This window comes from Lepidochelys olivacea (assembly GCF_965140295.1).
Source record: "Lepidochelys olivacea isolate rLepOli2 genome assembly, chromosome: 15".
In the NCBI taxonomy this organism is placed as follows: Eukaryota; Metazoa; Chordata; order Testudines; family Cheloniidae; genus Lepidochelys; species Lepidochelys olivacea.
This window is the reverse complement of record NC_140425.1, coordinates 4,659,908-4,684,138: the sequence shown is the minus strand read 5'-3', so window position 1 is coordinate 4,684,138 and position 24,231 is coordinate 4,659,908. Positions and strand designations below refer to the sequence as shown.

Below are 24,231 nucleotides of genomic sequence, written 5' to 3'. Positions count from 1 at the left end.
GCCCCCCTGCATCCTGAACCCCTCATCCCCAGCCCCACCCCAGAGCTTGCACCCCCAGCCGCAGCCCTCACCCCCTGCACCCAATCCTCTGCCCCATTACTGAGCCCCCTCCCCCACACTGAACCTCAGCCCCTCTCTCGACACACTTCACCTCCATATTGGTGCACATAACAAAAGTCATTCCACACATGGATGGGAAAAATTAGAGGAACAGTGCCCTTCACAGAGGAGGATGTAGGTTAACACTGAGGAGAAATGAGGTACTGGGGAGGGGAGATGAGGCACAAGTGAGGAGATTCTGAGACTGCTACCCAGGCCTCTGTGAGATTTGAACTCGTGACCCCTGTACTCTGAAACTACTGCTCTAACCCTGGGAGCTCCAGAGCTAGGCAGAGGGAGGCAGTAGGCTAATGCTGAGGAGAGACGAGCCACCAGCGAGGAGATTCTGAGTCCAAGACGGCTACGCAGGCCCCTGCGACGTGTGAACTGGCGTTCCCTGCATTCTGAGACCTCTGCTCTCACCCCTGAGCTACGGAGCTGGCTGAGTCCCCACCGGGCTGCCACACAAGGTCTCAGCCACATAGGACGTGCTGGCCTTGACCTTGTAGCTACTACGGCCCTCGCGTAGCAGCCGAATAGCTTGGGTTCCAGAAAAGGCCAGCTCCCTAGAGGGCTCTGCTGCCAAGCTGACTCAACAAAGCCTCTCGGGCCAGGGTCCATGTCAAGCAATACAAGGGAGTCCTGTAAGGAACTGCAGAGAGCGGGCAGCAGGGCCAGCTTCCTCGGGGGGTACCCGCAGGTGCCAATGAAGGTCTCCAAGCTGCAAACTCAGGTGTGACGTGAATGATCAGGTGAGCAGAGAAGATTGGACAGGTCACGGAAAGGAGATCCTGTGGGGCTCAGACGGTAGCACAAGCGCAGGGTGTTTTTTAGGGCTGGGGATTTCCCATGGGGGGGATCTCGGAGGGATCCTTCTGCAGGGAGGGGGATTGTCAAAGGCAAAAAATCCCGGTGTCTCTTCGCTGCGAGCCAGGCCACCCGAGCACGGCTTGGTCAGCAGCATGGAGGCGGCTGGAGAAGGGGGTCAGAGCGCACCGCATCTCCCCCTGCAGCTGCGCAGCGCACCCCGCCGGGCCTGCACCCCAAAGCGTCCCCTGCCCCGCAGCCCAGGCTGAGCCGCACGCGGCCAAAGCCCGGGACGCCGCCCAGCGCCGCTCGCGCCCCAGGCTGCCCGCGCGCCCCCGGGCGATACCATCTCTCCAGCCGGGGGGGGGGGGGAAGTGCTGGATTCCCCGCTAGGGGTCGCGGTGGTTCAGGCCGCCCCGGGGGCGGGGCCACATGGCGGTTGGGAGCCGGTCGCGTGCAGGCCCCGAGCCCGGGCCCGAGCCGCCGGCCATGGCGCCGCGTCGCCGCCGCCACCCTCGGGGCCGCGAGCCCGAGCCCGAGCCGGGCGAGCTCCGCCTGGGGCCGACGGAGGGGAGCCCGGAGCGGCCGGTGAGCGGGGCGGGCGAGGTGACCCGGTCGGGGACCCGCGACTCGCCCGGGCCAAGGGGCGCCGGGGCCGCGGAAACCCCCCTCGGGGCCGGGGCCTTCGAGCTCGCCGCTCCGGCCAGCGCCGCCGCCCCGAGTCCCGCCAGCGGGGGGGCCCAGCTGAGCCGGGCGAGGGCCTCGGCGCCGCCCTGACCGAGAGCCGCCCGCGGTCAGCCTGCGCCCGAGCCCCCCCCCGCGCCCCCGGCCCAGAGCCCCCGTACCCCGCCCCCCAAACCCCTCATCCCCGGCCTAGAGCGCCCCAAACCCCGCCCCCCAAACCCCTCATCCCCGCCCCGCGGCCCAGAGCCCCCCCCACCCCGCCCCCCAAACCCCTCATCCCTGCCCCCCCCAGCCTAGAGCCCCCCCACCCCCGCACCCCAAACCCCGCCCCCCGGCCTAGAGCCCCCCCACCCCGCCCCCCAAACCCCTCATCCCCGCCCACCCCGCCCCCCAAACCCCGCCCCCCGAACCCCTCATCCCCGCCCCCCCCGGCCCAGAGCCCCCCCAACCCCGCCCCCCAAACCCCGCACCCCCCGGCCCAGAGCCCCCCAAACCCCGCACCCCAAACCCCCCAACCGCGCCCCCCCCGGCCCAGAGCCCCCCCAACCGCGCCCCCCCGGCCTAGAGCCCCCCCAACCCCGCACCCCAAACCCCGCACCCCCCGGCCTAGAGCCCCCTGCAGCCCCGAACCCCTCATCCCCACCCCCCCCGGCCTAGAGCCCCCCTCATCCCCGCCCCCCCTGGCCTAGAGCCCCCGCACCCCAAACCCCGCACCCCCCGGCCTAGAGCCCCCCTCATCCCCGCCCCCCCTGGCCTAGAGCCCCCGCACCCCAAACCCCACACCCCCCGGCCTAGAGCCCCCCGCAACCCCGCCTCCCGAACCCCTCATCCCCGCCCCCCCTGGCCTAGAGCCCCCCCGGCCTAGAGCCCCCCGCAACCCTGCCCCCCAAACCCCTCATCCCTGCCCCCCCCAGCCTAGAGCCCCCGCACCCCAAACCCCGCCCCCCCGGCCTAGAGCCCCCCCCCAACCCCGCCCCCCGGCCCGGAGCCACCCACCTCCCGGCCCCAGCCCAGAGCCCCCCGGCCTAGAGCCCCCCAAACCCTTCATCCCCGCCCCCCCCGGCCTAGAGCCCCCCCAACCCCGCACCCCAAACCCCGCCCCCCAGCCTAGAGCCCCCCCGCAACCCCGCCCCCCAAACCGCTCATCTCTGCCCCTCCCGAGCCTGCCCCCCAACCCAGAGCCCCTCTGTGCCCCAAACTGCTCTTCCCCATCTCCCCACACCCCAAATCCCTCATCCCCCCAAGCCTGCCCCCCAACCCCTCATCCCCGCCCCCTCCTGCACCCCAAGCCCCTCATCCCTGCCCCCCCGAGCCTGCGCCCCAAATTCCTCATCCCCGAGCCTGCGCCCCAAATCCCTCATCCTTGCCCCCCGAGCCTGTGCCCCAAACCCCTCATCCCTGCCCCCCCGAGCCTGCGCCCCAGCCCAGAGCCCCCTCCCACACCCCAAACCCCTCATCCCTGCCCCCCGAGCCTGCGCCCCAGCCCAGAGCCCCCCGAGCCTGCGCCCCAGCCCAGAGCCCCCCGAGCCTGCGCCCCAGCCCAGAGCCCCCCGAGCCTGCGCCCCAAATCCTTCATCCCTGCCCCCCCGAGCCTGCGCCCCAGCCCAGTGCCCCCTCCCACACCCCAAACCCCTCATCCCTGCCCCCTGTGCCTGCGCCCGAGCCCCTTCCTGCACCCTCGAGCCTGCACCCCAAACCCCTCATCCCTGCCCCCCGAGCCTGTGCCCGAGCCCTTTCCTGCATCCCAAACCTCTCATCCCTGCCCCCCGAGCCTGCACCTGAGCCCCTTCCTGCACCCCAAACCTCTCATCCCTGCCGCCCGAGCCCCTTCCTGCACCCCAAACCCCTCATCCCCGTCCCCCCCGAGCCTGCACCCCCAGCCCCTCATCCCCATGCCCCCGAGCCTGCACCCCCAGCCCAGAGCCCCCTCCCGCACCCAAACCCCTCATCCCCATCCCCCCTGAGCTGGCACCCCCAGCCCAGAGCCCCTTCCCGCACCCCAAACCCCTCATCCCCGCCCCCCCGATCCTGCACCCCCAGCCCTGAGCCCCCTCCCAGACCCCAAACCCCTCATCCCCAGCTCAGTTGTGTCGTGGGCATCAATAATTTTCTTCAACTGGGTCTCCAGAAAAAGTTTGAAAACCACTGCTCTCGGGAGTTCTAAAATAAGACTGGTCAGATAAGGGAAAATAGGCTGTAAGAACCACTCCCATTCTGATTGGGCTGGATGATCTAAGAGCCCTCTTCCATCTATCGTGACCTGAAATAACATTGCCTTTTGCATGTGTGCCCTTTCCCCGTCATCAACAGGCATCCAGTAAGATCTTACCAGCCTTTCCAACGCCTGATTACTCCTCTGATGTGGAGCCAGACACGAGAGAGATGGTACGAGCACAGAACAAAAAGAAGAAGAAATCTGGGGGCTTCCAGTCTATGGGTGAGTGAAATGGATGGTCATAAATCTGAGGGCAGAAATTGCATTTTGATTAACATGGGGTGCTCAAACTTAGCTCGACTCAGGGCCACCTCAGCCTCTGGTCAAAGCCTGCGTACCAGGCAGAGGAGCACATTGCAGGTGTATTCAGAAGAAATCACATGTACCAGCATGCATTGAGGCCCATGCTTAGATCAAAATTGGGCGTCTTTTTATTTGCCTTCTGGAATTTGAACCTCTAAGTCACATTTTTGAGCTTTTTATCTGCAACTATTAGGGCAAGAAACTTTTTTAATGAAAGCTGAGGTTATTCTCCAATCACATGACTCCGGAAGCTGGGATTTTAAGTAAAAAACAGTAATATTGTGAGACTTGCAATAAAATAGTTGGCAACACTTCACCCTTGTTATCCAAGGGCCATTTAGTATTGAGATCATATTTGTCTTCTCTTGTAGGCTTGAGTTATCCTGTATTCAAAGGGGTCATGAAGAAAGGCTACAAAGTGCCTACGCCAATCCAGCGAAGGGTAATGGACAGGCTCTCATTTCTCCAGTGTAATTTTTATGGGGTATATGTTTGTTAAAGGTCATGGGGAGGTTCCGTAGGTAATTCTGCAGTGCTTTGTGCGGTTGAGGTGGGAGGTGAATCTCTCTGTGTTGGCGAGCCTTAGCCACGTCTGGTATATGGATTCCACTAGATCAAGTGTTAGCAAAGGTTGTCCAACACCCCTGTAACCTACCTGTGGAACTCATTGCCACAATATATAATTTAAGCTAAGAATTTAGCAGGGTTTCCAAAAGATGTGGATATTTATGTGAATTATGAGAACATCCATGGATACCCCAGTGATTGGCACAGGGTAAGAATTCTCCAGCTGGATTGGAGCAGCATCTGTTCTTGTCTTGCAGACTATCCCTGTGATCCTGGATGGGAAAGACATGGTGGCCATGGCAAGGACTGGCAGTGGGAAGACAGCTTGTTTCCTCATCCCCATGTTTGAGAAGCTGAAGGCGCACAGTGCCCAGACGGGAGCACGAGCCCTCATTCTCTCGCCAACCCGCGAGCTTGCCTTGCAGACTATGAAATTCACAAAGGAGGTAGGGAGTGGAGGAAGCAGCATCAACTGATCTAGGAGCCACTGGGACTGGAGTAGCTTGGAGCTCTCTCAAAAATGTGACTTGAGAGCATGGTGCATGGAGCTTGTGGTGATATGGAGAGGCAATATAGTGCAGTAATTGCTTAGGGACAATTTCTTGCATGACATAACTAACCTGTGGAAATCATTGCCACAAGGTATCATTGAAGCTAAGAGTGTAGCAGGGTTTCAAAAAGATGTGGATATTTGTGGATTATGAGAACATCCATGGATACCACAGTGATGGGCACAGAATAAGAATAAGAATCAGAACAGAACTAGACATGATAAAAAATAAAGGTGAGATCATCAGGCTTCATGGCATCAGCCAACTGGCTGTGGTTAGGCAGATGATGTGCCTGTAGGCAGGTTATTCCATACTTGTCCACTAGGGGGTTCTTTGCACTTACCTTTGAAATATTTGGTCCTGGCAAGAGACTAGACTAGGGTGGGCAAACTTCTGGCCCAAGGGCCACATCTGGGGTGGGAAATTGTATGTAGGGCTGGGGCAGGGGGTTGGATGTGGGAGGGGAACTGGTGTGCAGGAAGGGGCTCAGGGCAAGGGGTTGGGGTGCTGGCCGCTTCTGGGAGCGCTTCCTCAGGCTGGATTGAAAGCCCTGATGGGCTGGATCTGGCCCACGGGCCATAGTTTGCCCTCCCCTGGACTAGACAAAAAGCAGATGGACCTTGGGTGTGATCCAGTCTGGCTACACTCCTGTGGTTTAGCTCACAAAGACAGCCTTCAGACAGAGCTGTGATTTGTGTATGGGTACTTTCCGTAATCCTGCAGGATAAATGAGTATTAACAGCCACTGCACTCTGTCTTTTGAGTGCTGATGGCTGGGGTTGCTATATGGGCCTCTGCTGCTCCCATGGAGAGCCCCCCCACATTGGTGGTATTGCGGGTTTAAAGACAGAGGCTGGTTGTACAAAGGGAGAAGCAGACTGATCCAAAGTCTTAGCAACTTCAGTGTGTTCATCCCAGGCCTCTTGGGGCTGGGTTAGCCCTGGCAGTTGAGGTGAAGAGTCCCATGATTGGGAATAAGGGGAGTGGGGAGCTGGAGGCAAGATTAAGATTGACAATAGGTGCGGTGTTTTTGGTTCTGCAGCTGGGCAAGTTCACAGGCCTGAAGACTGCGTTGATTCTGGGAGGAGAGAGGTAAGCCAGTTGCAGTCTACCCCTAAAGCGCCAGCGGCTGCAGCAGATTGAAAACCCTTGTGAACGTTTTGTGAAATGTATTTTTCCCTAGAATGAGTCAGTTACAGTAGAAACTTGTGAAATATTGGCTAGCTCAATGCCCAGATGAAATATTGACCTGGCTCAGTGACACTGCAATGGGTAGAAACATCACAGCTGGGTCTAAGCGGGATTGCTGGGACTGAGTCTGGGCCCTTCAAGGGGTTCCGTTAATTTTCAATGACTTTTTAAAAAAGCATATTGGCTCCTTTCAGCATTGGGACCTAGTCCCAGCTTTGGGCCTAGCTACTTGTATTTGTGCGTGCACGGCGGGCTGGTGCGTATCGGGCGGTTACCGAGACATGCGTGCACAGCGGGCGGTTACCGAGACGTGTGGCGGGCGGTTACTGAGACGTGCGTGTGCGGCAGGCTGAGGAAGGATTTCAGAAGCATGGCGCAGATCATTGGGCAGCTTACTGCTCTCTGGCCAACCTGTTCCTTTAGAACAATCCCTGGGAAGCCGGGCTCAAGGATCAGCATGCTCCGTCTCAGACGCTTTTGCAGAAAGCGGGTTGAGGGCATGAGGTGCTTGGCAAAGTGCAGACGGCTCAGTGATCTACCTTGGAGCTTGCTGCTGGGCTGGGTGGAGTCCCTTGTCAGTAGGGCTGTGTTATGGCTCCCCCTGCTGGTCATTATTACCAGCACCTCCGATTCTCTTTCTCCCGTAGGATGGAAGACCAATTTGCAGCTCTGCATGAGAACCCTGATATGTGAGTCTTAATGCTGAGGGGCAGCGACTGTGTTCTCCAAATGTGGATTGGGGGGGGAGGGAAGGGTCACAGCATGGGGATGGGGCTTGTGGGTGGGTTTTTTCCTCTTTCTTTGGAGCACTGAGACCCAAGGCGCATCCCACACAATCCATCCTCTAGGACTGCCCTGCTAACTTGTTCTTTTCTGTAACTGATCTGGAGTATCTGTGATTGGGAGAGTTGGGTTAGGCTGTCGTGACTTTCCTTTCCCACCCCTCAGGCAGCATAGTCTCACCTGTATTATTTCATAGAATCATAGACTTTAAGGTCAGAAGGGACCATTATGATAGTCTAGTCTGACCTCCTGCACAACACAGGCCACAGAATCTCACCCATCCACTCCTGTAATAAACACCTAGCCTATGTCTGAGCAATTGAAGTCCTCAAATCACGGTTTAAAGACTTGAAGGTGCAGAGACTCCTCCAGCAAGTGACCCGTGCCCCTTGTTGCAGAGGAAAGCGAAAAACCCCCAAGGCCTCTGCCAATCTTCCCTGGAGGAAAATTCCTTCCCGACCCCAAATATGGCGATCAGCTAAACCCTGAGCGTGTGGGCAAGACTCACCAGCCAGACACCCAGGAAAAAATTCTCTGTAGTAACTCAGATCCCACCCTATCTAACATCCTATCACAGGCCATTGGGCATATTTACTGCTAATAGTCAAAGATCAATTAATTGCCAAAATTAGGCTATCCCGTCATACCATTCCCTCTATAAACTTATCAAGCTTAGCTTTGAAGCCAGATATGTCTTTTGCCCCCACTGCTCCCCTTGGAAGGCTGTTCCAGAACTTCACTCCTCTGATGGTTAGAAACCTTCGTCTAATTTCAAGACTAAACTTCCTGATGGCCAGTTTATATCCATTTGTTCTTGTGTCCACACTGGTACTGAATTTAAATAATTCCTCTCCCTCCCTGGTATTTATCCCTCTGATATATTTATAGAGAGCAATCATATCTCCCCTCAGGCTTCTTTTGGTTAGGCTAAACAAGCCAAGCTCTTTGAGTCTCCTTTCATAAGACAGGTTTTCCATGCCCCGGATCATCCTAGTAGCCCTTCTCTGTACCTGTTCCAGTTTGAATTCATCTTTCTTAAACATGGGAGACCAGAACTGCACACAGTATTCCAGGTGACGTCTCACCAGTGCCTTGTATAACAGTACTAACACCTCCTTATCTCTACTGGAAATACCTCGCCTGATGCATCCCAAGACCACATTAACTTTTTTCATGGCCATATCACATTGGCAGCTCATAGTCATCCTGTGATCAACCAGTACTCCGAGGTCCTTCTCCTTCTCTGTTACTTCCATGTAAAGCGTCCCCAGTTTATAGCAGAAATTCTTGTTGTTAATCCATAAATGCATGACCTTGCACTTTACACTATTAAATTTCATCCTATTACTATTATTCCGGTTTACAAGGTCATCTAGACATTCCTGTATGATATCCTGGTCCTTCTCTGTATTGGCAATACCTCCCAGCTTTGTGTCATCCGCAGACTTTATTAGCACATTCCCGGTTTTTGTGCCAAGGTCAGTAATAAAAAGATTAAATAAGATTGGTCCCAAAACCTATCCCTGAGGAACTCCACTTGTAACCTCCCTCCAGCCTGACAGTTCACCTTTCAGTGTGACCCGTTGTAGTCTCCCCTTCAACCAGTTCCTTATCCACCTTTCAGTTTTCATATTGACCCCCATCTTTTCCAATTTAGCTAATAATTCCCCATGTGGAACTGTATCAAATGCCGTACTGAAATCGAGGTAAACTAGATCCACTGTGTTTCCTTTGTCTAAAAAAATCTGTTATCTTCTCAAAGAAGGAGATCAGGTTGGTTTGGCACGATCTACCTTTTGTAAAGCCATGTTGTATTTTGTCCCAATTATCATTGACCACAATGTCCTTAACTACTTTTTCCTTCAAAATTTTTTCCAAGACCTTGCATACTACAGATGTCAAACGAACAGGCCTGTAGTTACCCAGATCACTTTTTTTTTCCTTTCTTAAAAATAGGGACTATGTTAGCAATTCTCCAGTCATACGGTACAACCCCTGAGTTTACAGATTCATTAAAAATTCTTGCTAATGGGCTTGCAATTTCATGTGCCAGTTCCTTTAATATTCTTGGATGAAGATTATTTGGGCCCCTCGATTTAAGTCCCATTAAATTGTTCGAGTTTGGCTTCTACCTCGGATGTGGTAATGTCTACCTCCATATCCTCATTTCCATTTGTTGTCCTACCATTATCCCTAAGCTCATTAGCCTCATTAAAGACTGAGGCAAAGTATTTGTTTAGATATTGGGCTGTGCCTAGATTATCCTTAACCTCCAGTCTATCCTCAGTGTTTAGCGGTCCCACTTCTTCTTTCTTTGTTTTCTTCTTATTTATATGGCTATAGAACCTTTTACTATTGGTTTTAATTCCCTTTGCAAAGTCCAACTCTACCTGGCTTTTGGCCTTTCTCACTTTATCCCTACATGTTCTGACCTCAGTAAGGGTAGCTTTTCTTGCTGATCCCTCCCATCTTCCACTCCTTGTAGGCTTTCTGCTTTTTCTTAATCGCCTCCTCTGAGATGCTTGGTCTACAACTCCTGCCTATGAATTTTTTCCCCTTTCTTGGGATGCAGGCTTCAGATAGCTTCTGCAGCTTTGACTTGAAGTAATTCCAGGCCTCCTCCACCTTTAGATCCACAAGTTCTTCAGTCCAATCCACTTCCCTAACTAAGTTCCTTAATTTTTTTAAAGTTAGCCCTTTTGAAATCAAAAACCCTAGTCACAGATCTATTTTTGTTTATCCTTCCATTTAGTTTGAACTGAATTAGCTCATGATCACTTGAACCAAGGTTGTCCCCTACAACCATTTCTTCTATGATGTCCTCACTACTCACCAAAACCAAATCTAAAATGGCATCCCCTTTAGTCAGTTCAGCAACTACTCGGTGAAGGAATCCATCAGCTATCACAGGAAAATCTGAGCTCTATTATTACTAACACTTGTTCTCCAGTCTATATTTGTATTCCGGTAGCACTTATGAGCTCTTGTCAAAGAGCAGAGCCCTATCCACTGGGCACTGCACATATGCAGAACAGGCTCGCAGGTGCTGCATGCAGTGGGTCTGATTCTGCACTCACGGTGTAAATGGGAAGTGAAGCCACTGAAGCTGATGGAGTCACAACCTGTAAACCCTGTGTGCTGAGCAGAGTCGGACCCAGAGCCTCTGTGCGTTTCAGTGAGCATCAAGATAGCATCCAGTGGGGGCTGCCTGCTACTCCGTGCCTCTTAAGAGCATCTTCTTATGTGTATTTCTGGGGGGAGAGCAGAGACTGGAGATGGGTCTTCCTGGAGTGGAGGCATCTGAATGTCCCTCTTGGCCTGGCAGATTTGGGCTGGAGAGGCAAGTGGGATGGGAGGGGGTTGGTTGGGGAGAGCTGCCTTGTCCTATTTTTTACCAGAGTGGAGAGCTGCAGCTTTCACAGTTCCATCTCTCTCCACCAGGACAGGTGGCTGCCCGGATGTGGGTAGCACCTTGGCCCTCGCATGGAGTTGTGGGCAGCTGGGTGCCTGCTGCCCATTGGTGTCTGTCATTCCAGAATTATTGGCACCCCCGGGCGTCTGATGCACGTGGCTGTGGAAATGAACCTGAAGCTGCACAGTGTGGAGTACGTGGTGTTTGACGAAGCTGACAGGTCAGTTCATGATGTTGCCGTAGCTGAGATTTCACCTTGGGGCATTTGTCAGCCCCTCTGTTCCTAGGGGCTCCCAGTAGGACCCTCCGTCAGCCAAGTGTGGCAACTGCACTACCAGGGAAGAGATGGGCTTTGGTGCTGTGGCTGCATCCTGTGGACACCTGTCAGAAAGGAGCAGAGGTGGGAGCGTGGATTCCCAGTGCCACAGATGGGAGAGCACACAGTTATGGCAGGCTCCAAGTGCCTGATGAGTGAGATGTTAGGCCAGTGGGGGAAAACAGACCAGGTCAAGGATCTTGGGAAAGCAACCAACTGATGCAATGGTGCCCTTTCTTGTCGGCTGATGCTGGGCTAGATCTTCCACTTGCAGGGCCAGCGCTGGGGCTGGCATGTGAGATTCTAGGGTCCGGGGATAGGAGCTCCTGGGTGTGGATTTAAGGCCTCGTCCTGGGAGGAAGCAGCGTGTCCCTGTGCATGGGGATGTGCAGTCCCCATGCACACACTGCTTTCCTGGGTGCTGCGTGGGATGACAGGGCCCTGGGGGTGGGTGTGGCTTGCTGACCTTGGTGGTGTTGCCCCCCTCAGGCTCTTTGAGATGGGGTTTGCGGAGCAGCTGCAGGAGATCATCGCCCGGCTTCCAGAGAGCCGCCAGACCCTGCTTTTCTCTGCCACGCTCCCCAAACTGCTCGTGGAGTTTGCTCGGGCCGGTAAGGAACATCCCCCAACCAGCCCCACACAGGAGAGATTGGGGGGAGGTTAGATGGAGAGGGGGTAACAGGCTGAATGGTAGGTCAGCTAAGAGTAGTTTCAGCTGTGCTGACCGGTCCTTTTGTGGGAGAGGAAGGGTTCCTCACCTGCTTTTGCCCCAGGCCAGGGGCATCCACACTACCTCTGTCCCACCTATTTCTTTCCTCTTCAGTTCAGGGGACCTTTCCCCTGCCTCTCGCAAAATGAATTTTAGTGCTTGTGAAAGCAGGCAGCTAATTAAAGCTGGGGCATGGCACAGCGTGGGCAGGGCTCCAATTCTTCCCCCTTGGCTTCCCTGGCACATCCCCCTCCTGACCTGCAGCACCCCCTGCTGGGTGTGTCCAGTATGCCTTTCAGAAGCTGTGATTGCCTCGCTGTAAGTGTCCCTAACAATGAGTTTGCTACCTGGCCTGTTCTTTTCCATTGTGAATTCAGGCGCCCCATCCCCCTTGCCCTGGGCTCATGTTCTCCTGCCTCATTCACAGGTCTCACTGAGCCAGTGTTGATCCGGTTGGACGTGGAGACAAAGCTCAGTGAGCAGCTCAAGGTGAGATGCGCTTGGAGTCTTCAAGGCTGTTGAGTTCAGGAGGGCTGGGGTAAAGGAGACTGGGACTGTCTCTTGGTTCTGGGCCTGTACCGCACCTAGCACCATGGGTCCCTGGCCCATGTCTGGGGTCCCTAGGCTGTAGTGCAATACAAATAACTACCTGTTTGTCTGAGCTCACCCCAGCAGAGCCCTCAAGCTCCAAAGAGCACGGCTGTCAGCTGGCACTGGGGAAGGAGGTGGAGGACCAGCAGTATGCGTTGTATGGCCCCAGTGTGCATATGTGCCTGCCCTTCTCTGGACTGCTGCATTTCACAGCTGCAGGCAGTGTGCAGCGCCCCCTCCTGGGGCTAGTAACTGATGCTCGGGTGGACAACGTGCTACCATGAGCCCGATCCCATCAGGAGCCTCAGTTAAGTGTGGCCCTGACAGCATTAGCTGGTGTTGGCACCTGCTGTGATCTCGCCTGTAGGCAGACTCGGGTAGAACCTGAGGCCAGGTGAGGTAGACAGGTCCAAGCCTCCAGGGAACCAGTTTAGATTGGAGGGCAGAGGACACCTTCCATCCCGTCCCATTATCCCCAAGAGCATGCTGGGTGCTTTCCAGACAGGGCCAAAGAGCTGCCCAGCCAGAGGTGCCAGACAAACAGAGGGTGGTGGGCTGCAGCACCAGGCTGTGTTGTTTCACTGGTTAGCCTCTAGATGCCTCGGTAGTGGATCAAGACCCCGTGGTGCTAGGCGCTTCACAGCACCTGTCCCAGTCAGAGCGATGAGAAAGCGCAGCCTGTGTGGTTAGCCCCAGCATCTCTGGCTTGTGTAGCTTCCAGGGGGGCCATTGAGGGGGCAGGGAGGGGCTTCCCACCTCACCCCTCTCTTCGCTGGCAGCTGGCCTTCTTCCACGTGCGCGCGGATGACAAGCCGGCCGTGCTGCTGCACCTGCTCAGGAGCGTGGTGAGGCCTCAGGACCAGACAGTCGTCTTCGTGGCCACCAAGCACCATGCGGAGTACCTCAAGGAGGCAAGTCTGGGAGCCAACACGCCATGGGCCTGGCACGAGTTGTGCTGCGCAGGCCGCTGGGCCTGGGCCCAGGCCTCGTGGAGCCAGGGGAGATGTAGCAGAGGAGTGGGGATACATGCAGTCCTGAGACCAAGGCAGAAGCTCTCACTAAACCCTGGATGAGAAGGGGGAGCTGCTGGGGGTGCTGCTTCCCCAAGGCAGGGAGGAGGGGGAAGGAGCACTCTGCTTCTGTGGCTGCTGCAGGTCTCTGGCTGAACTGGTGCCTGAGCAGCATACAGCAAGGTTGGGGGGCTGGGGGGCACTTCTGCCATGCACCAGGTAGCAGGGGAGAGCTGGGGGCTAATCACCTGGGTCTGCTTCTCTGGGTGTGTGGTCGGAGTCAAGCCCAAGTTTCCTTCCAAAGAACCACCCCTGCCTGAGCTTCCACTGGCTGACTCCTGTGTCCAGGAAATGCCAGGGTGCTCCCTGTCACCAGAGCCATCCTGCTAATGCAAGGGAGTGTCAGAGGCTGGTGCTGGGCTGCCAGGAGGAGGAGGGGCATTGCCAATGGACATTGCAACTCTCTTGGAGGGTGGCAGGGGAGAGGTCTAGCATGCTGTTGCTTGGCCAGCCTAGTACATGTAGGAGCAGGGATGCCGAGGGGAGGGAGGTGCAGCTTATCCTGAAGCTGCCAGATGGAATCTCTCCTCCCTTTTGCTCTGAGGTGTGGCTGGACTTATGTTGAGGTCCCATGGTATTTGGGGTGGTTCTCCCCTGCTGGGGGCCCGGGCACTGACCTGTGCTCCACCCTCCTCCTCCCTCCAGTTGCTGACAGCGCAGGGAGTGAACTGCACCCATATCTACAGCTCCCTGGACCAGGCGGCCCGGAAAATCAACATCGCCAAGTTCGTGCATGGCCAGTGTGCAGTGCTGATTGTTACCGATGTGGCTGCCCGTGGCATCGACATCCCCATGCTGGACAATGTCATCAACTACAGCTTCCCTGCGAAGCCCAAGCTGTTCCTGCACCGTGTCGGTGGGTCTCTGGGGCTGGCTGGGCCACGGGGCAGGGCTGGGTCTAGGGCACACTCACCTGTCCTGCTTCAGCTGATCTGTTCCCTCCCACCCTGGTCACACCTCCTCCAGGCTGGTAAATGCCATGGAGGAGGGAAGCCTCTCCACCCCCAAATATCCTCCCCACTGCCCCTGCTGGGCAGCCATTGCTGCAGGGTGCGTCATTAACACCTGTCCCGGCCTGGACTCCCTGCCACTGAATGCTATCTGGGCTGGACCCTGCCTGGGACACTGCGGGAATGCAGCATTTCAGGAAGGGTCACAGGAAGGTCTGAAATCTCAATCTGAGGGGTAAGGCCCAGGTAGCCAGCTAAGCCAGGCCCAGTGGGAGGGTGTGTGCAGTTTGGGGGCCATTCCCATTAGTGGCTTGGGCACTGGCTGCCAAATCCCTTGAGAGCAGCGGAGTACATGCTGAGATTCACCATCTGCAGCGGGGACGAGAGGGTGAGAACACCGTGCTCTTGTCCAGCCCTTCCCCGGATGAACAGGATGAGCTCCACTGAGCATGGGGGCCAAGCTTGGCCTCTTGGCCTCGGTCCCCTTAGCAGCTTTCCCTGCCCCCGACCAGAATCGGCACATCAGCCAAACCCAAGTCCGTGACTGTGGTTCCTAAGAGTGGTTCCACACTGGCTGAGCCAGGGCCAGCAGCCACAGAGTTAACCCGGAGCTATTCTGCCTTGCTTTGCCTCCCAGGCCGTGTGGCCCGCGCTGGCCGCAGTGGTATCGCCTACTCCCTGGTGGCATCGGATGAGACCCCATATGTCTTTGACTTGCACCTGTTCCTGGGGCGCTCGCTCACCCTCGCCAGCCCCCACGAGAAACCCTCAGGTAAGGTCCATCTGGGCACTGGCCCCTTGTCCCCAAGTGGGCGTGTGGAGTTGTGGGTGGGAGCTCTCACTTGGCATTCCTGCTGGGGCTGGCGTGGGGAGAGCCACGCCGTGGCTACGGTGATGATACGGCCAGCCTCGCAGGAGGGCTGGGTCTCACTCCCCAGGCTGGGATGGCATGCCCCTTGTCTCTTACAGGCCCAGATGTCTGTGCTGGCTAACAAAGGTGTGATGGGGAGCTCTGGCAGCACCACAGAGCTCCCCTGCATGGCAGGATGTGCTGATGGGAGGGTGACTCTTGCTGCCAGAGGCCCTGTCTGCAGATACTCTACCCTGGCACAGCACGGCCCTGTTTGCACTATTACCAGGCCTTAGCTCTCTGCATCCCTGAGCAGTGCTGACATATCATGGCCCAAGGTCTCGGCTTAGGGGCCCCCTTAAGGTCCCATCTGCATGATGCCGTGAATCCCTACAGCTTCATCCCACTGGACGTTCCCCTCCCCCTCTGTCCTCTCAGAGGTCACGTAGGGACCCCATTGTGTCTCCAGGACACCGTAGTGGCCATGTTCTACACTGTAGTCCAGCTGGGCTCACTCTTGTTTCTGTTCTGGAATAGCTGTTCAGAGGCATAGTGGGACTGGCACAGCATTGGAGTGGGACGTCTGGGACTTGGAGACCATAGGCAGGGGATGCTCTGGGTGGCGGCAGGGTGTGGGGAAGAGATCAGCTGTGTATGTCTTTAAAGTTACCAATTGCTCCACCCTTTCTAGCCTGTGCCTTGTCCCAGTGGGCCCCTCCTCGCCCTTGCAGAGTGCTGCTACAAAGGCTACTCTCCAGGTCCCTGCACTGGGTGCAATCTCTGTTCCCCTATCCCAAGTGGACACATGGGATGGGCTGAAGCCTGGGACCCCTGGGGAGAAGCTGCAGGACCCGAACCCCTTCTGTCCCGTTACAGACAGAGATGGGGTGTTTGGCAGAGTCCCCCAGAGCGTCATCGACGACGAGGAGTGCCTGCTGTTCACTGACCACGAGAGCTCGCTGGACCTGCAGAGCCTGCGCAGGGTGTCAGAGAACGCACACAAGCAGTACCTGAAGTCCCGGCCTGGCCCCTCGCCCGAATCTGTCAAGAGGGTGAAGGAGCTGGACTTCTCCCTGCTGGGCATCCACCCGCTCTTCAGTGAGTGCCTGTCTTTGTCTGCACTCTCCTGGCACGGCGGGAACTGCAGGCTGCACCCACGCTGGGCTCCTGCAGCGGGGCCCATTGGGTGAGGCTAAGGCAGGAGCTGCTCCTATAGCTAGTGCTCCTGCACTGCTCCCTACTGCACTTCCTGCTGGAGCAGCAGGGAGCTCTCCCCATAGCCAGTGCTTGTCCAGCATTGCCTCCAGCACCCCCTGCTGCAGGAGATTGGGCCTGGAACAGCTGAGAGAACGCTGCCTCCTCCCTGTTTGCTTTTCCTGCTGGGGCTGGGAGCTTGGATATGTATTAGGCACTCACTGCTCTGTGTCCCTTCCTCCCACTCTGGGCTCCTGGCTCAAAGGTTCTTGCTTTGGGGAGGATGAGCTGGAGAGACTGAAGTTCGTGGACAACATTAAAACCTACAGATCCAAAGCAGTGAGTACGAGCCGTGATCTGACACCAGGCCCCGTGCCTATCGGGTGGGGAAGGGAGCTCACTCCAAAGCTGCCAGCGGTATTGCCTTGTGTCAGAGCAAGGGGGCTGGCCTCTATGAGCCCTTGACTTGGGCGTGCTGCCAGGTGCAGCGACCCAGCCAGAGTGCCACTGAAATGAATCTTGTCCATCCACTGTGGCAGCCTGGCGAAGGAGGCTCCTTCCTGTGGGTGGAGGGGTAGCATTAACCCTCGCAGCACCTCTGTGGTGCAAGGGAGTGTGCTTGAGGGATCGCTGCCCCTCCACTGAGATGCAGTTGCACAGGAGTTTAAGGTGGGAACCAAGGAAGCTGGGACTCAGCTGCAACTACAGCTCCTCACGGTCTGGGAAGATGCTCCCTGCCTGCACCAGGGTTGCTGGGATGCTGCTGGGCTGGCTTCCTGGATGGGTTACTGGAGCTGGGTGAACAGCGCCACCAGACCCCTGGGACCAGAGGCGCCAGGTTGAGCTCCCAGCCCAGCAGACAGCTCCTCCTGCCCCAGTGAGGGGGAGGGGTCCCCCAGGGTAAGCATCACTCACAGATTCCATCTCTCGCACCAGACCATCTTTGAGATCAACGCCACCAACAAAACCTTGGCCAGTGATGTGATGCGAGCCAAGCGGAGCCGCGACCGCAGCCTCATCGCCAAGTACCAGAGGGGGCAGCAGGAGAGACGGGCTGGGGCTGCGCTGGGAGGTCAGGACCCAGCAGTCCCTGCCCCTGAGGAGGAGGAAGCAAACCTCCAGGTATGGACTTGGAGGGTACCAGTGCCATGAGGACATGGGCATTGCCAGCTTCTCAACCACATCCACTACAGGGCCTACCTGGGGACCCTGGGAAGCAGCCGCCTGGCTGGCCCAAAGCCCTGCACTGTGTAGTGTCAGCCCATGGCTGGGGGCATAAAGGGCTGGCTATTGTCATGGCCCCGGTAACGTTTGCAGGTCTGTGTGTTGAGATGGGGGCTGGTGTGATTGTGCCGGGGGCAGGGAGCAGTTTGCACAATTCGTAGCATTGCACAGCGCAGGGGTTGGGTGGGCATCTGTAGCCGAGGCACCAGCTGAGTCAGCTGGCTCAGCGGCTCCTGTCTGGAGAGTAGGGTGGGGGTTGGCTGTGCACCTAGTCCTCCTGTCTGATCTGTGTCCCAGGAAGTGTTCTCTGCCGTGGTGGGCAGGAAGCGGAAGCAGCACCAGGTGGGAGAGGGTGTCAGGAAGAAGCAGCGTTATGAGGCGCAGCAGGACGAGGAGTTCTACATTCCCTACCGGCCCAAGGACTTAGAGAGTGAGCGGGGGTGAGTCATATGGACCAATGGCGGGATCCTCTGCTTCTCCCAGCTCCCCGAACCCCTCTGACCTCTGCCTTTCTCCCATGTCCAGGCTGAGCATTTGTGGGGAGGGCAGCGCGTTTGAGCAGCAGGCTTCTGGTGCCGTGCTCGACCTTCTAGGGGACGAGACCCACAACATGAGCAAGACCAAGCAGCTGCTCAAGTGGTAAGTGCCTGACCTGTAGGGGGCAGTAGCAGTCCAGAGAGGAAAGGCTCCTGCTGTGGGGAGGGCCATTGGGACAGCTGCCCCTCACACAGGGCACTCCTCACCTGGCCCACCAGGGCCCTTTGATCCCCAGCAGGCAGCACCAAACAGTGGATTTTGCATTATCACCCTCTCTTCCTTACTCTGTTGAGTGCTGGGGGAAGTGCTACCGTGCCACCTGAGGATGGGATTCTCTCCACCACCCAGCTGGGCTGGGGCTTCGTTGCTTGTGCCCCTGGGGCTTGAGGGGAGCGCTCATTCTTCCAGGTGGGGCTGATCCAAGCCAGCTTGGTGTCGATGAGCCCCCATTTCTCTCTTCCCCTGCAATGCTATTCCACCCCCCTGCCCTGCCCCCACTCCAGGGACCGCAAGAAGAAGCGGTTCGTGGGGAAAACTGGCCAAGAGGACAAGAAGAAAATCTGCACAGAGAGTGGCAGGTACATCAACAGCTCCTACAAGAACAACCTGTATCCTTCCAGACTGGGGAGCCTGGGGATGGGCTGGGGGCACTCCCGATGGGCAGGGGCAGAGACAGGGCAGGGAGTGACGTGTATCTAACCATGCCTGAGGGGTTCTTGCTCTCTGCCCTCCCAGGACTTCCTGACTGCAGGGCACCATGGCGACTGCAGAGGAAGCGTGTCTGAGTGGCAGGGAGCAGCAAGGGGCTGGGCGCTTCTGTAGCTGCTGCGGAGGGGCAGAGGCAATTCCAGTTTGCAGTAGCGGGATGGTGTGGTGGCCCTGCTGGCCATTGCTGAGCTTTGCAGTTGGGGATTTTATGAACTGGGGAGCTAGGGACATGGGCTTCCTTCCAGGAAAGTCGTCTGCCAAGAGAGAAACAGGGCGGTAGCAGGCACAGGGAAGAACACTGCAACTGCCAGCCCCAGGCTGCAGGGCCCTCTTCCTTTGCGATGCCTTGGGGCTGCAATCTTGAAGGAGGGAAGCATGGCCTGGGGGGGGAGTTGGTGGGGGAGAGATTGGGATTAAGGTGAGGGGAGAAGTCGCGGAGAGCTCGGGGCACCCTCCCAGCCCCCAGCCTTTCCTTAACCCACTGCCCCCAGCTATGAGAAGTGGAAGAAGAAATACAAAGTTGAGGAGTGGGACTCCGAGGAGGAGGCGGGGAGCGAGCCAAGAGGCGGGAAGCACCGTAGGGGCAGAGGTGAGTGCCTGGGGATGAAGGCACTACCCTGTGCAGACATTGGTGCCTTGAGGGATCCAGGCAGGCTGAGACCCAACGGGTGGCTGATATGCAGGATAGCATCAGCCTCCCTGCTGGATAGAGAACTGCTACCTCCCCAGGGCCCAGCCGGCTGTGCGGGGGCTCTGCTCTGTGTGCCAGCCCGTTCCCTGCTAGAGTCCATTCCCCTTGGCATTGCTCTATAGCTCAGTCCCTGACCCAGCATCCTGGCACCAGGGCTAGGTGCGTGTGGGGAGCTGAGCAGGGGGAGAACTTTGAGTAACTCATTCCCCCTGCAGGAGGCAGGCGGCTGGCGCCCTCCCCAGGGAAGCACGGCTCCCAGCAGGGGAAGGTGCACTCGGAGCTGAAGAGCAAGCAGCAGATCCTGAAGCAGAGGAAGAGGGTGGCCAAGCAGAACTTTCTGCAGAAGGGCGGCCTGAAGCGGCTGAAAGGCAAGAACCGGCAGCGGGTGCAGGAGCTGCGCAGGACGGCATTCGGCCGTGGTGCTGCCAAGAAGGGTAAAATGAGGAAAAGGATGTGAAGAACAGAGCGTGGAAGAGCAGCAGGCCTGATCTGAGCAAAGGGCTGATTCCGAGCCATCTCCCCTTGCTGGGGTGCGAGCTGCCCTGTGCAGACTCTGGCCTGGGCAGGAGCCATTAAATGATGTTGTGGGTGGTATTTAGTTTCTGTTAGATGTTTTGTCTCGATTGCAGCAGGGGGGAAGCCGAGGGAGTTGTTCCTGTTTCCTTGACCAGCTAACTCTTCTGAGAGTGCAGGAAAACCTGTCGGGGGGGTGGGGGGAACCACAGCTGTGCTGGCCTGTACCACTGGTCCTTGTCTGGACTGGTTTTCACCACCTACTCACCCCTTCTCCCAAAGGATGTTCCTGACATTGCATGAGGCTGCTTTTAAAAGCGTTTCTGATCATAGCACCTCCCTCTTCTCCTCCGCCCCCCCTCCCCCCCGCAGCAGCAACACCTTGCTGGTCCCTGATTTCATTTGTTTCTGCAGAGCCCCCTCTCCAGAAAGTCTAAGCTAGCCCATGCATGAATTTGACCTCAGAGCCCCCTTGTGAAGAAAGGTAACAGCAGAGAGGGGTTTCAGAGAAGAGCACTCACTTTCCAGGCCTGGCTGCAAAATGGTGTTTATGTAATACGAGCTATAGGTCTCAGAGCGCATTGCAAAGGAGGTCAGTATTATTCCCATTTTACAGATGGGGAAACTGAGGCACAGGGGGTGACTTGCCCAAAGTCACCCAGCAGGCTAATGGCAGAGCCAGGACTAAAGCCCAGTCTGAGTCCCAATCCTTTGCACTGTCTGATCATTGCTGTCCAGCTGTATCCCCTGGTAATTCCATTTCTCTGCCTCAAGCCAGCCAGATCCTTAGTCTCAGGACTTAGCTCCTTATGTTATACAGATAAAACCACACAGGTTTGTTTCAGGGGACAAGATGTCACGTTTATTATAACAAATTGGATTTATGACCAATAACTAATATCTAGTACCTATCTGTGTACACACAAATGTTCTGCAGCTGCTGTATAGTTACCAGTCCTGAATGTAGCTTGAGTTTGTGGCAGCTAACTGGCCAGGAAAGCTGGGCATAAAGAAGGGCTGGGGCTCTGTTGGGCATGTACCAATGCCCTTCTGTGTTGGCAGCAGAATGTTACCCTCTAAAGTCTTCCAGCTCATCCATCCTTTTTGTAGGCTTTAGTTTGAATCCAGTCTATAGGTCTTGCTGTGTCAAGCTGCCTCTGGGTTCGGTGTGATTGATCACCTGTCAATTGCAGACTTGACTTTCAGCCTAGGACCTGGCTTTGAAGTTTCCTCAATTGTACTTTTGTTCTTTTCTTTTGAGGGTGGACTCTTCGTACTTTGTCAGGGCTGTTGTCTGCATCTTCAGCCATTGGGTGTTTACACTTTATTTTATCAGGATGGGCTGGGAGGTTGATTCCATCATCCATACATACCTCATTCACACATCTAAACTCATAAGATTACAGCAGGGTTTTGCAAAAACAAGTGAACATTTTAACGTGGAGTTTGAGTTACAATATGGACAAGTGTAAGGAATGGTAAACAGTGACCCGAAGTTACAATGTTGCATTGATCAGTTCTACACTTACACAGCTGGGGCTACTCTCCTGCCTCTTCAGCTATGTGCCCACTGGGGGGAGCAGTAAGTGTCCTCAGCTCCCTCTTGGCTGTCACACACCATCCCCTCCCAACTATGTCAGTTGTGTGGGAGGTGGTGCTCCCAGAATGAAGAGCCAGTGCTAGATAGAGATGATTAAAAGGTGGATTTTCTGATAAAGAGCCCCCAAAACTGTTGTTGAGAACCTGCACATGTGCTTTCCTCCTCTGACAATACCATCTGTGCAAGGTCTTCTGCTCTTGGTACATAAAAAGATGGAGGGATGTCCCCAAAGGAAAATGAATAAATGTGCAAGCATAGAATATCAGGGTTGGAAGGGACCTCAGGAGGTCATCTAGTCCAACCCTCTGCTCAAAACAGGCCCAATCCCCAATTTTTGCCCTAGATCCCTAGATATCCACCTCAAGGATTGAACTCACAACCCTTGGTTTAGCAGGCCAATGCTGAAACCACTGAGCTATCCACCCCCCCGAGGGCAATGGGCAGCCACGCCCTGGCCAGTATAAACTCGGACAGTTAAAGATACTTCTGCAATCCAGTGTCACCTGTAACAGTGCAGATGGCAAGAGGCAGCATGTGCAGGCCCTGAGCCAGCTGCCTGCAGTGAGGAAACTTTGCTTGCTTTAGACTTTAAATGCTTCCTGGGTCCCCTCAGATGGTCTCTCCTGCTCAGGGCTGCGTGGCAGTATGCAAAGGGGGGAAATTGAGCTGTCTGACTTGCTTTTAAAAAGAGGCCTTACTGTTTTTTCAGCCTAAATTGAACTAAGCTTTGTAACAAAAGTAAATGTAAATAATGGCCCACACTTTTTTTACTCCAATAAATGATTTCTTCTATTGTCTTTCAACCTCCCTGCTGTGTGTGCAATGCAGACAACAGCCTAAGGGGACATCTGCCTGGAGAAACTGAGCCAGGCTAGTTTGATGGGCCCAGCTGTTGTGAATGCACAGTCAGTTTGGATTTTGGAACCTTGTTTAACTAAATCAAGGAGGTGATGAAGTGTTTTAAACTGGGTCAGGCAGTTGCTGCTTTAATCCGTGCATTGCTCAAGGATGGAGCAACGTATTTACCCCAAAGTGGCTGCGCATTCTACATAGGTCCTGATGTTACAGAAGAAGGTTGGAAGACTCCAGACCTCAGGGTTAATGGTGTATCAGTAGGTAGAGTTGATGGTTAGAAATACCTGAAGATCACCAAAACTTCTGTCCGAGGCACTTCAGGAGCCTTCCCCCAGGCAGCAAAGTCCTGACGTTTGGGGCTGTCCATTTGGCTTAGGGGTGTCGTGTCTGTAGAGTGGCCATAGCACATGCAAAGGCTGCAGGTGCAGTGATTCCATGGGGCAGCAGGAGAGGAAGCTGCTCTGACAAAAGTCTGGTGGTGGTTAGCACAAAGCCCTGGTCCAGCTGCCATGGAGCCCGGAACAGAGAAGACAAATGGATGCTGTAGTGCAGGGGAAGCTGCAGCCAGCTTTGCCTTCCCGTTGCTGTGAGAGCCCACCTGGCGTAGGCCCTTTCTACCATACAAACAAGGCTTAAACAGGGCTGGGATAGGATCGTGTTCCAGCATGGTTTCTTTTTGCCAATGTGCAAAGAACTAGGATTAAAGACCCAGACTTTAGTACCAGATTTACAAACATGGTTATTGCTCCACAGGTAGGAACCACATGAGGGGTAGAACAGGGGTCAGGCTGCATCAGCTCTGTGGGCCTGAGCCAAAGCAGATATGAATCTTACAGCTCCAGCTTGGGCCCTTTGGCCCATTAGCTCAAGGTGGAGCAGCTCCTGTGTTCAGCTCGAGGGTTCCAGTTCAATCGCTGGGCTGATGGCCATCACACGGCTCACAAGCATGGTTGAGTTGTTTTTCTAATGCAAGCTGTCCACAGTGGAACCTCCCCCCGTTTCACTAGCGCCAGGCTAGGAATGCTGGCCAGGGGGGCTCAGTCACAGCCTGGCTGGTGCCAACACAGCTGCAGCCCGGGCCCAGTGCTCGGTAGGGACCGGAATGAGACAATGGTTTCTACCCCTCAGTTCTGCACCAGCCCCCCCCCATAGGAGCGGGGTGGGTCAAACGACCAGACTGGTTTGGGGCTGGCACTCTGGAAGTTTGCGAATAGGCTAATGGGAAGGGGCTACTGCACTAGCAGGGCCTGGACTCCATGACCCAGGTCCCTTCCAGGCCAGTGGCAACAGGAGCTTGCATCTCCCAGCCATGGTTGAGCAGGTCTGACTTCAGCAGGTGCCTTCAAACACAGGGGGAATTCAGGAGCCATGGCCCAGTCAGCCCCTGTGCCCCCAGCCGCTATGGTCAGTGGGGTGGGTTTGTTAATTTCAGACATGACCCCCCAGCATCTCCCTGCCCACTGTGTCAGGCTAGAAAGAGCAGCTGTGGGAGTGGCACCTCCCCCAGTAAAAAGCAGGGTCACAGATATTCAGTGGGTAATTTGTAGGACATGTACTGTGGGGGTAGGGGAGGGGTCTGGTCCACAGTGCCTGCCCTCCCCCTTCTCACGCTGACTTTGTGGGTCTCTGGGCAGATTGACAAGTGTGTCTGTGATCTTTGCATAAAGTGAGAGGTGTAGGTGGGGAAATGCTGAATTCATTCCTGCCTAGATCAGGTTGCTAGGCTGGTGCTTTCTGAGCCAACGCAGGGTAAACTCCTTTGGGGCAGAAGCTGTAGGTGGTTTAGAAAGGGGGCAGGGGGAAGAGGTAAA

At 56.0% G+C, this 24,231-nt stretch overlaps 1 protein-coding gene across 1 annotated transcript; it reads left to right on the top strand.

Annotated features, from left to right (window-relative positions):
- The first annotated feature begins 1,327 nt into the window (after positions 1 to 1,327).
- DDX54 (DEAD-box helicase 54) lies at positions 1,328 to 22,362 on the top strand. Its single transcript, XM_084648792.1, has 20 exons — positions 1,328 to 1,494; positions 3,901 to 4,027; positions 4,480 to 4,550; positions 4,933 to 5,121; positions 6,269 to 6,318; positions 7,065 to 7,106; positions 10,737 to 10,832; positions 11,418 to 11,539; positions 12,065 to 12,126; positions 13,008 to 13,139; positions 13,944 to 14,154; positions 14,886 to 15,020; positions 15,975 to 16,196; positions 16,558 to 16,631; positions 17,229 to 17,414; positions 17,814 to 17,956; positions 18,042 to 18,155; positions 18,557 to 18,661; positions 19,253 to 19,350; positions 19,668 to 22,362. The coding sequence occupies exons 1-20, from the start codon at positions 1,339 to 1,341 to the stop codon at positions 19,907 to 19,909; spliced, it is 2,577 nt and encodes an 858-aa protein (XP_084504918.1). The 5' UTR covers positions 1,328 to 1,338; the 3' UTR covers positions 19,910 to 22,362.
- The last annotated feature ends 1,869 nt before the right edge of the window (positions 22,363 to 24,231 follow it).

Bases quoted from the DNA above. Each gene is read 5' to 3' on its own strand.
- DDX54 (XM_084648792.1), top strand. From the start codon at position 1,339: ATGGCGGTTGGGAGCCGGTCGCGTGCAGGCCCCGAGCCCGGGCCCGAG. The intron at 5,122-6,268 runs GTAGGGAGTGGA...TTGGTTCTGCAG, and splicing joins CTATGAAATTCACAAAGGAG to CTGGGCAAGTTCACAGGCCT. The intron at 7,107-10,736 runs GTGAGTCTTAAT...CTGTCATTCCAG, and splicing joins CTGCATGAGAACCCTGATAT to AATTATTGGCACCCCCGGGC.